At 42.3% G+C, this 12,461-nt stretch overlaps 1 protein-coding gene across 4 annotated transcripts in view; it reads right to left on the bottom strand.

Moving 5' to 3' along the window:
* ULK4 (unc-51 like kinase 4) overlaps positions 1–12,461 on the bottom strand; it is a 583,089-nt gene that overhangs the window by 548,611 nt on the left and 22,017 nt on the right. For all 4 annotated transcript variants that reach the window (XM_045436431.1, XM_045436432.1, XM_045436433.1 and 1 more), the window contains 4 exons: positions 8,914–9,006; positions 6,784–6,896; positions 6,558–6,627; positions 4,329–4,422 (listed from right to left, as the gene is read on the bottom strand). In XM_045436431.1, the coding sequence (XP_045292387.1) occupies positions 4,329–4,422; positions 6,558–6,627; positions 6,784–6,896; positions 8,914–9,006 (370 nt within the window). The remainder of the gene's footprint in view (positions 1–4,328; positions 4,423–6,557; positions 6,628–6,783; positions 6,897–8,913; positions 9,007–12,461) is intronic.

Raw genomic sequence — 12,461 nt, 5'->3', positions numbered from 1 at the left:
CTGAAGTCGGACGCTTAACCGACTGCGCCACCCAGGCGCCCCAAACACCTCTATCTTTATAAAAGCTAAAGTGGACAGGGGCGCCTGGGTGGCTCAGTCAGTTGAGTGTCCGGCTTCAGCTCAGATCATGACCTCACGGTTCCTGAGTTTGAGTCCTGCATCGGGCTCTGTGCTGACAGCTTGGAGCCTGGAGCCTGCTTTGGATTCTGTGTCTCTCTCGGCCCCTCCCATGCTCACACTCTCTAATATAAACATTAAAAAAAAAAATGTTTTAAATAATCATAAAAGCTAAAGTAGAGTTAACACATAATGAAAATGAGTAACCATATTTGAGATTTATCTTTGTGTTCTACTTAAACATAACTCTCATTCCTAGTGTGATGCCACCTTAGGACTTCACATCAGACCAAAAAAAAAAAAGTGGATTTATGCTTTAACAACTTCCACTGAGGCAGCTCTTCCTGCCCATGGAGCCTATCCCCGTGCTTTAATAAAAACACCTCTTTGCACGGGTAGCGGGGCAGCGGGGGACTTCCACTGAAACACTGACCAACAAACAGAACAAAACAGAAAAAACAAAACAAAACAGTGAAGTGTAAAATGAGGAAATTCTCCAAAACTGAGGCGAGAGCATGACTAAAGGAATAATTAGCTAACTAGGTTCTTGGAAACAAGACCACCCCTTTGCAACTTAGAAAACAGACTTATCAAAAAACACATGAAGAATAAGGAGGAACTTGGTAAAACAAAGAATTTAATGTTTAAAAGCACGGGCATTTAAGACAGAAAGACTTCAAAGAAATGTCAACATGAATGAACTAAAAACATATTAATATAAGAATTAGTAAGGTAGACCAATTAGAAATGTATATCTAAAAATTAGTTTCCTATATATAAATGAAACATAAGCACGGTTAACAGAGTCTAAAAATGAAATACCCACTCACAACAGCAAAATAAAATATAATTCTCAGGAATAAAGTGTTCAAACACTGCAATCATAAAATTATGTTCCCTTGTTTGAAAATGAACATGTATGTATAGACTCAGAAATAGAGATATCAAAATATAACCAGTGGTTACCCTGGATAATTAAGTTACAAGTAGTTTTCCTTTGTCCTCTTGTACATTTTCCAAGTTTTCTACAATTATAAAGATTTTGTAATTGAATAAAAAAAATCACTTAAAAAATTATACAAGATAAACTCTCCTATACTACTTACACAATTACTGCTTGACTATTCTCAATAAAACGATTAAGTGCACTCCTCTACAATAATCATGGCCAGAAGAGACTCAACATCTGTTGCATTTCAAAATGCATTTTTGGGGGCACCCGGGTGGTTCAGTTGGTTAAGCATCCAACTCTTGGTAACAGCTCAGGTCATGATCCCAGGTCGTGGGATCAAGCTCTGGGTTGGACTCAGCACTGAGCATGGGGTCTGCTTAGGATTCTCTCCCTCTTCTTCCTCCACCACTTCCCTGCTCTAAAAATAAATAAAATAAAATGCATTTTTACTGTTACACAATTTTCCCCTCACATATAACTAACATACAAACGGATCCTAAAATTCACAAGGAAATGCAAGGGACCCAGAGTAGCCAAAACAACCTTGAAAAAGGACAAAATTGGAAGAATCATACCTCCTAACTTCAAAACTTACTAAAAAGCTACAGTGATCAAGAGTAGCCAGTTAGTTACCATGCGACCAGCATGAAGAAAGATGCAGAGATCAACAGAACAGAGAGTCCAGAAATAAACCTCACCTTTACGGCCAATTGATAGTCAACAAGAACGCCAGGACAATGAACTTGGAAAGAACAGTCTTTTCCACAAACGGTGCTGAGACAAATGGAAATCCACACGCAAAACAATGAAGCTGAACCCTCTACCTCATGCCGTGTACAAAAATTAACTCAAGTGGAATTAAGACCTAAAGAGCGAAGCGCAGACATAAACTTTTGTGACCTTGGAGTAGGCAATGGCTTCTAAATTATGACACCAGAAGCCTAAGCAACAACACACACACACAAAAAATAATTTGAACTACATCAAAATTAAGAACTTCTGCGCTTCGGGTGCCAGGATGGCTTAGTCAGTTGAGCAGCCGACCCTTAGTTCAGGTCAGGTAATGATGCCAAAGTCGTCCCACAGCCTCCATGCTGAGTTACGGAGACGGCTTGGAGTTCTCTCTCTCCCTCTGCCCCTCTCCCCCACGTGTACATGCTCCTGCTCTCCCTCTCTCTCTCAAAAAATAATTAAATAAAAATAAACACTTCCGTGCTTCAAAGGACACCATTGAAAAACACAATCCACAGGGTGGAAGATTTATAAATCACATACCTAGAATACATAAAGAATTCCTTACAACTCAATAAATGAGCAAAGATTTGAAGAGACATTCTTTCAGGCGTGCCTGGGTGGCTCAGTCGGTTGAGCGTCCGACTTCAGCTCAGGTCACGATCTCACAGTTTGTGCGTTCAAGCCCTGCGTTGGGCTCTGTGCCGACTGCTTGCTCAGAGCCTGGAGCCTGCTTCAGATTCTGTGTCTCCTTCTCTCTCTGCCCCTCCCCCGCTCACGCTTTGTCTTACTCTGTTTCTCAAAAATAAATAAAATGTAAAAAAAAAAAAAAGACATTCTTTCAAAGGAGATATACAAATGGCCCATAAGCACATGAAAAGATGCTCAATAAAATCAGCCATCAGAAATGCAAATCAAAACTAGGTATAATTTCACACCTCCTTGTCTGGCTATAATGCAGCATTATCCACAACGGCCCAAAGGCTGAAGCAACCCGAGTGGCCAAAGATGGGTGCGTGGATAAACACAATGTGGTACCTACACACAACGAAGTATTATTCAGCCTGAAAAGGGAATGGAATTCTGACACACGGTAGACCTTGAACTCATCATGCTAAGTGCAACAGGCCAGACACAAAAGGGCTGATTTTGTACAGTTCCACTTATAGGAGATTACCGGGCACAGAGGCAGAAAGTAGACCAGCGGCTGCCCCGGCTGGGAGGAAAGGAGGTGGGGAGCTATTGTTTGGTGGGCACGGCGTCTCAATGTGGGGTGATGAAACAGTTCTGGAGACGGAGAGTGAGGACGGTGGCACAAAAATGGGAATGTACTTAACATCACAGAACTGTATGACTAAAAAACAGTTAAATGGTAAGTTCTATGCAACATGTATTTTACCACAATTAGGAAAAAAGACAGTAACTAGTTTCATTAGAGATGGGTAAAAACCGGAAGCCTCACACGCTGCTAGTGAGAATGTAAAACGGCCCAGCTGCCTTGAAAACCAGTCTGGCAGTTCTCTGGAAGGTTGTTTTTTTTTTTTTTTTTTTTTTAATTTTTTTTTTTTTTCAACGTTTTATTTATTTTTGGGACAGAGAGAGACAGAGCATGAACGGGGGAGGGGCAGAGAGAGAGGGAGACACAGAATCAGAAACAGGCTCCAGGCTCTGAGCCATCAGCCCAGAGCCTGACGCGGGGCTCGAACTCACGGACCGCGAGATCGTGACCTGGCTGAAGTCGGACGCTTAACCGACTGCGCCACCCAGGCGCCCCTCTCTGGAAGGTTTAACAGAGTTAGCACACGATGCCACAATTACACTCCTGCAGGTATAAGGCGAAACTCAAGGCAGGCCCACTCAAAACGCTGTACGCAAACATTCACAGCAGCATTGTTCACAATAGCCAAAAGGTGGAAACACAACCCAAATGCCCACCAACTGATGAATGGAAAAATGTGGTACACACAACCAATTATCTGGCAATAAAAAGGAACACAGTACTGATATACTGTGTTATGTGAAAAAAGCCAGTCACAAAAAAGGACCTATTGTGTTATTTCATTCATTTGCAACGTCCAGAAGAGACAAATTTATCAAGAGAGCAAGATTAGTGGCTGCCTAGGGTGAGAGGGAAGAGAAACAGAGGGGACGGGAGTGACTGCGAATAGGGATGGCATTTCCCTGTGGGAGGCGAGTGTTCTCAGAATGACTGTGGTGGTGGCTATGTGCCTGGGAATATGCACAAAGCCCCCGACCCATACACTCTAAGCAGTGAATTAAATGGGATGTCGATCAGATGTTACTGAGGCTGTTACCAAAAAAATAACTATGAAACAATGCTCTCGTAGGAGTACTTACCAGAAAAAGAGAGTGATAAAGAAAGTGACTTAATTGCAAATTTTGTCATTACGATCATAGTTTGGACATCAACTTGGAACTATTCTTCTGAGTCTCCATACCTTATGCTAAGAAAGAAGGAAAGAAAAGCAAGAAAGGAAAAGGAAAGAAAGATTCCATCCCTGCTCACCTTGGTCAGAGAAGCCTTCTGTGGTGAATGTTGAGTCCTATCCTCACCAGGACTTAGTCCGACCGCACTGCTAGTTCTCGGGGTCGGGCGAGAACTGGAAAATACATACCGGTCAACATTATTCAGAGTGCAGAAACTCTATCCTGTTTACTATTATCTGGGAAAAAACACATCTCACGATAAAATGATACAATGTCAAGATTCTGGGTGATCTCATAAATTTAAACTCTAATTTCTGTTTATACAACACCTTTTTTGCAAATATTTCTAGTTTCCTGGCTAATTTATTATTTATTTATAGCACCTATGCTATATACAGTATTTTCTATTTTAACCTGAAACCTTAAAACATTGATTTGATTTTTTTTTTTTTTTTTTTTTTTTTTTTTTAAGTAGGCCCCATGCCCAGCGCAGAGCCCAATGCAGGGCCTGAACTCACGACCTCAAGATCAAGACCGGAGCTGAGATGAAGAGTCAGATGCCCAACTGACTAAGCTACTCAGACACTCTTGATTTTATTTTTTAAATGTCTGCTCATATCAGCAGGATTAACACAGTAATATAGATCAGACAGTCTACAAAGGATGGAAAATATTTACAATTCTATTTCAGAAAATGTTTGATATGGAAAATCATCTTGGTATCTATTTAAGATAAGGAACAAGTTATAATCTGCATCTGTGTTTAATGATTCCTCCCATACTTAAAAATTCTGGTCAGGGGCACCTGGGTGGCTCAGTCAATTAAGAATCTGACTTCAGGTCATGATCTCACAGTTCATAAGTTCGAGCCCCGCATCCGGATCTGTGCTGATGGCTCAGGGCCTGGAGCCTGCTTCAGATTCTGTGTCTCCCTCTCTCTGCCCCTCTCCTGCTCACACTCTGCGTGTGTCCCTCTTTCTCTCAAAAATAAACAACATTACGAAATTAAAGAATGCTGGTCATACTCTGTGGGTAACTCCATTCCTCCTGGGCTCTGATTTGGAGTTTTTCACATATTAAGAAATTTTTCCACTGAGATCATTAGGGTCTTTTTTTTATGTTTATATTTGTTTATATTTTTTTACATTTATGTCTCTTTCACTCATCTGTTTTTAGTCATTCATTAAACAAGTAGTTTAACTCACGAAATATGCCAAAGATTGTATGTACAAAGTTTTTTAAAAAACTGAATTAATGCCTAGAATGTATATAGATAAATTCAATATACTTTATATTTTCATAGGGTAAAACAAGTCAGGAAATTTTAGTTCATTGTTATAACCCCTTTGTCATTAAATAAAACTATTTATGTATAGGACCAAAACTATAAATACAACACTTGACGTTTACATGTTAAAATTTTAAATACATTGCTCTTAATTATATTAAAATGCCATTCTGTTCTCTTTAAAATTACTTCAATGATTACATTATTAAAAAACGTTATTTAAGTCTCCACATAAAACAACATTTAACATGGCATGCCTGGATGGCTCAATCGATTAAGCATCCAACTTGGGCTTAGGTCACGATCTCATGGTTTGTGAGTTTGAGCCCCACATCGGGCTCTCTGCTGTCAGTACAGAACTGCTTCAGATCCTCTGCTCCCCCTCTTCTCTCGAAAATAAACATTTTTCTAAAAATTTTTTATATAAAAAAAATTTAACAAAAACACAACCTGTTCTTTCCTCAAAGTATTCAATAAAGAAGCTTGACTGCTAAAATTTCACATTCAATTCTATTTGAAGGGCAAGTAAAAATGAGGAGGTTTTAACCCTTATAAATAGGAAAGACAAGTGGTTCGGTTAAAAACTTTTTTAAATTTTTTTTTTAACGTTTATTATTTTTGAGAGACAGACAAAGCGCGAGCCGGCAGAGGAACAGAGAGAGAGGGACACACAGAATCCCAAGCAGGCGCCAGGCCCTGAGCTGTCAGCACAGAGCCCGACGCGAGGCTCGAACCCACGAACTCTGAGATCATGACCTGAGCCAAAGTCAGACGCTTAACCAATTGAGCCACGCAGGCACCCCTCGTTTGGTTAAAAAACGTTTAAAAATGCACAGCCACATCAACATTCCATTGGCCAGCACTTAACACGAACTTCAAAAGCAGACTGATACGGAATTCGGCATTCACATCCCTGCGCTTTATCTCTGGGGAACACGGTTGGCCAGCAGGACAACAGATGCTTTAAGAAGACCTGACTGTCATCGCGCAGGGATTCCTTACTGCTGTCATCTTACAAACCTCAGAAGAAATATGGACTCATTCGGCTGACCCCCAACGGTACTTTTAGGCCGCAACTCAGCTGGATTTTCTGTGGCAGGACAGAAAAAACATTACGTGTAAAGAACCACACATACCATGAGCGGGGCATGATGCAAGCAGAAATTTAAAGAGAATGGTAGCAAAAACTAGAATTTCTCAGAAACGGCACCCTCAGCGGCAAGAACGTGCTCCAGCGAAAGCTCACCTAGTCTGAAAGAGTGACTCAGTCGCTGACCACTCTTGTCCCCCTTGGCTTGTCCACTTGGCTTCAAAACCTCCTTGGAATCCTGGGTCCCAGAATGCTCCATCACTTTTCCGCTGCTCAACAGGAGAAAGCCAACACAATCAAACTTATTTTTGAGCTTTCTACAGTATTCTGTGTAGAACAAGAGGCTGGAAAAGTTCATGAAATTACACGTACCATCTGGCAAAGCCATGGAGTTAGAGAAGCATGGTCACGGAGCAGCTAAAGTGAGCACTTACTATACGCAAGGCTTTGTACTGTCTGTAAATCTTACCAGTGGCAAATAAGTGGCAGATCAGGCAAGTAAACCAGAGTCCCTAAGTTTATAAGTACCAGTAACCTGGCAGTGAACTTCCCTCTTATTTTTCCCCTTCCAGTATTGCCTGGCCTGGACTCCAAGGCACTGAGTACAGACAAAAGGAGCCTCTAAGAGAAGCCTTCTATTTCTGTTCTAAGAAACAGGAAAGGGGACCCCTATAGGTCAGGACAGAGGAAATGCCATGATTTAATTTCCTTTTTTTCCTTTTTCCATTTTATTCTGTTCCTGCTACCAGGTAACCCTGCAGCAGCTAGCTGGGAACAGCAGCAGCTCCTAGCCACTGGCTCGAACTCACAGAGGGGCATCTTCTGTAGCCAGAGAGTCATGATCTTAAGAACAGGAGGCAAATCCCTGCCATCCTCTTCTTTTTCCTCCTCTCTCGCTGTCCTCCTGCCACTTGGCCCCAAACACATCCAGCAAGACACAAAACCTGTAATACACCACGACTAAGTGGGGCTTATTGTGGGACTGCAAGGCTGGCTCAATATTTGAAAACCACAGTCTCAAGAAGAAAAACCACATGATCTTATCAACCGATACAAAAAGGCATCTGACAAAATTCAAAAATCGAATTCAGATTCGAACTGAAGAAGGGCAGCTACATGAACCTCCAACTCATCGTACTTAATGGTGAAAGGCTGAGTGCTTTCATCTCAAAAGGCAGAAACCAGGCAAAGAGGTTCATTTTCATCACTCCTGATTCAGTGCCTTACTGAAAAAGTCCTAGCAAGGGCTGTAAGGCAAGAAAAGAAACCAAAGGCATAGAGATTAACGAGGAAGAGGACACACTAAGGTCAGAGGTCTTCTGTGCCTTGCAGACACTGGAGGACCACGACCAGAGCCCCGCTTTCTATGAGTCCCCACAGAGCGAAACACAATGGTAGGAGCGTGGTTGAATCGCACTGGACCAGAGAAACCCAAGTTTGAGAGAGACCTTAAATAGAATATTTAGGAGAGACCTTCTCTATCCAACACGCTGAATTTGCCAAGATGAGAACCAAGGATCACACAACCATTCACCACTGAATAAGCTGACCGGGGCAGGGCGGGGGGTCAATTAAAGGGCCCTGATTCGACCACTCCTCACCTTGTTCTTAATACCATCCCTTTTTTAAGTGTCCTGGGCTAACAAGATTTTATAATAAAAACGAGGTATATTAGCCAGAATGAGACAGGAGCTAGGTTATGCTGTGGTAACCTGCAACCCACAAATCCTTGTGGCTTAGAATGTCCTGTCTCCCTCATGCACACAGCCACTAAAGGCTGGCAGGGAAGCTCTGCCCATCACAGTCACTAAAGACCCAGCCCGACGGCAACTGTCTTCCCAATTACCTCATGAGGAGGAAGCAGTGTGGCCAATCTCATACGGGCTCTTCAAGCGTCTATGCAGAATGAACACACATCACTTCTGTTCCCATTTCATTAACCAAAGCAAGTCACGTGACCATGCCTGACTCAAGGGGGGGGGCGGGGGGAGGAGATCCCACCATGTGCTTGCAAGGTGGGAAGGGAGTTATAGTTGATGAACAGAACTAACGACCACCATACTCAATCACTGACTGGAGAAGAAACAACTGATCGGAAAAATGAGCAAAATCGCGAACACATAAGGTCATGACTAAACTCTTCAAGCACACTTGAACAAATGCTTGATTTTCTCCTAGTATGAAAACAGACAAATTTACGTCATTGACGCTGCATTATTAGAACAGTAATCAGTATGGTCACCTGATAACCACATCCCCCCACACAAAGGTAAGCTTATACACTACCTGACGATGGAATCCTCAGTGCTCGATTCATGATCTCTCCTAACGAAAGCATCCTTCCAAAATGAATGCTGCAATAGGCCTGCCCAAGTTAATCTAGACAAAACATAAATGTTAAAATTCTTTTCACATGATTTACCATGCATAGTTCCCAAGTCATGTCCCAATTACATATATCAGATTTTATAGTTTATAAATTTCTCCATTCAAATGTACCTCCGCAATTCTTTCATACTTTACTTGCATTTTAGTATACAATTAATCTCTTAGCAACATGCAAAAAATAATAATTCTGAAGCCTTAAATGGTACAGAATGAAAGAGTCTAAAAACTCAGTATTGGTTCATATTGCACGGAGCCTGATGAAAACATTTTGGGTTCTCAAAAGAGTCTATGAAAGGAGCCTATAATTAGCTTAAAATTTTATTTACCATTTTTTAAATTATAGTTACTGTTCCTTGCCCCCCCCCCCCCCCCCCCGAGTGAGAGTGTGATCAGAGGAGGGAGACAGAGAGAGAGAGAAAGACAGACAGGGGAACAGAAGATCCAAAGAGGGCTTCTGCGCTGACAACAGCAAGCCCGATGCAGGGCTCAAACTCAAACCCTGAGGTCACAACCCGCGCCCAAGTCACGACCAAGTCAGACGCTCAACCACGTGAGCCACCTAGGTGCCCCCATTAGCTTAACATTTTTAAGGAAATATAACAGATATTATCAATCTATAATTCTATCATCCTTTATTCTACCTACCCTACCTGTTTCATGACTTTCATTTTTGGGACTTCACTTTTAGAATTTCATTCAGAAATAAACAAGAAAATCAACCTCATAATTTTATACAGTCACGCGTCTGTGTAGGAGTCAAATGTTATCCAGCTACTTTGCCCACATTAAAATGACCTGACGCTGGCTGGGGTGCCTGGGTGGTGCAGTCATTGGGCATCGGACTCCTGATATCAGCTCAGGTCACGATCCCAGGGTCATGGGATCAGGTCCCACGTCTGGTTCCACGTCAGGATCCACAAGGAGCATGGAGCCTGCTTCGGATTCTCCTTCTCTGCCCCCTCACCACCCCCAGCCTCTGCCCTTTTCCCCCACTGGTGCAGTGCACTCTCTCTAAAATAAAATTTTTTTAAAGACTTTAGGCTGTACCTAAAAGCCAGACTCACTTGCAAAGCATTAATTTTTACTATTAATATGCTTCTAGTTACAATCATCAGATTCAGAATGGCTAAACCTGTCTAAAATTTCAAAATAAAGAAAACTGGACTATTCAAAATGCCTATTGAAATAAAAATTACTTTGGGGTGCCTGGGTGGCTCAGTCGGTTAGGCGTCCGACTTCGGCTCAGGTCATGATCTCGCGGTCCGTGAGTTCGAGCCCCGCATCGGGCTCTGTGCTGACAGCTCAGAGCCTGGAGCCTGCTTCGGATTCTGTTTCTCCCTCTCTCTCTGCCCCTCCCCCGCTCATGCTCTGTCTCTCTCTGTCTCAAAAATAAAAAACATTAAAAATTTTTTTTAAAAAGAAATAAAAATTACTTTGATCAAAATTGAAACAGAAGGTATCCGTAATCACATATAATATCCCTTTTTCACAAAGGGCTCCTAAAAAACACGAACAGAGAAATAAAAATTGCCAATGAAGCAAAATTTCTTTTTTGTCAGCTTAGCAAAAACGTAGAAGGTCAACAAAGTCTGATGTAGGTAATACTGGGAGGGAAGGGGCTCTCTGGAGGTAATACGCCAGCACACATTCCAAGCAGGTAACAAATGCACCAAATTGTTTCATGTTCTAAGCCTCTGGCCACCAACCCCACTGTCAGAAAACTCCAAGGAGGTGACTGCCTAAAGGAACAATAACAAATACAGAAAAGGGTATTTACCGTACCAGTGTACGTGATATTCCAAGTCAAGAAGTACTCTAGGGGCGCCTGGGTGGCTCAGTCAGTTAAGCATCGCACTCTTGATTTCAGCTCAGGTCATGATCTCAGAGTTTGTGAGTTCGAGCCCCTCATCAGGCTCTGTACTGACAATGTGGAGCCTGCTTGAGATTCTCTCTCTCCGTCTCTCTCTACCCCTCCCCTGCTCACTCGCTCACAAAAAGAAACACACATTTAAAAAAAAAATAAAAACCAAAAGGAAGTACTCTCGGGGTGCCTGGGTGGCTCAATCACTCAGTCAGCTAACCTTCTGACTCTTGATTTGGGCTCAGGTCATGATCTCATGGTTCTTGAGTTTGAGCCCCACGACGGGCTCTGCACTGACACCACTGAGCCTGCCTGGGATTCTCTCTCCTCTTTCTGCCCCTCCCCTGTTTGTGCTTGTGTGCTCTCTCTCGTTGTCAAAAAGTAAATAAAAGGGACAGAAGTGGACAGAACTAGGTTATAGAGTGGTATCATTTATGCAAACAAGTATACAATATAGGGATATAAATATGTGGACATGTGGACACCCATCCTAAATCAAGTAGATGTGTACCCTATCAAAAGGCATCTGGAAGACTAGAGCAAAATAACGCTAATCCTGAGAGTATTCCATTGTAAGCACAAGGGGAATTAGCAATTCCTTCTGCACTTTTTTTCTCTATTTAACGAAGCTGGAGAATGGGTGATTTCCTATGTTACATTAAATTTACTCTTCATGTTACACCCTGACGCAGAGACCCCAAACACTTGCCTAAACCACCCCTACGCCCCAGATACCTAGTGACAATCTGAGCTAGAAACCAATTGTTCTTGTCTGCTAACCCAGGGAGACCCGCTCCGGACTCCTCGCCTGCCTTCTACAATCCCATGCCACAGTGGCTTCTCATTTGCTGCCATTACTGCAACCCAGAAAATTCAAGCTGTGCCTATTGGCCTCTCACTCGGCACTCTCATTGTGACAGGATTATCATAAAAACACATCATATTAAAATACCACTCAGCAGTTATTACATTAACTGTATCTTGACAGTATCATCCCTAGTTCAACAGTGTCAGACAGACTTAGCCTGAAATCCACAATGGAAAACAACGCCCTTCTTGGACTTAAGAAGTTACAAGAAAATCTGTCAACCAATTAGGCAACTATTTAATACGTTAAAGGAGAAATGAACTTTAAACCTTCCTCATGATTAAAAATCCCTGCAAACAGAGACAGAGAGACAAACCAGGTTAACTACAGAACACACACTGATGGTTACAAGAGGAGAGCTCGGTTAAATAGGCGATGGGGATTGAGGATGGCACCTGTTGTGATGAGCACCAGGTGATGTACGGAAGTGTTGAATCACTCTCCTGTACACTTAACATTACCTGTTAACTAACTGCAATTATTTTTTTTTAATTTTTTAACGTTTATTTTTGAGAGAGAGAGAGAGAACACAAGCAAGGGAGGGGCAGAGAGAGGAGGAGACACAGAATCCGAAACGGGCTCCAGGCTCTGAGCTGTCAGCACAGAGCCCAACATGGGGCTCAAACCCACGAACTGCGAGATTGTGACCTGAGCTGAAGTCAGACGCTTAACCAACTGAGACACCCAGGGGCCCCTAAATTTTTTTTTTCAGACAGA

Source organism: Leopardus geoffroyi, chromosome C2, assembly GCF_018350155.1.
Source record: "Leopardus geoffroyi isolate Oge1 chromosome C2, O.geoffroyi_Oge1_pat1.0, whole genome shotgun sequence".
NCBI lineage: Eukaryota > Metazoa > Chordata > Mammalia > Carnivora > Felidae > Leopardus > Leopardus geoffroyi.
Note: the sequence above shows the minus strand (reverse complement) of the source record. Positions and strands in the feature narration are given on the sequence as shown.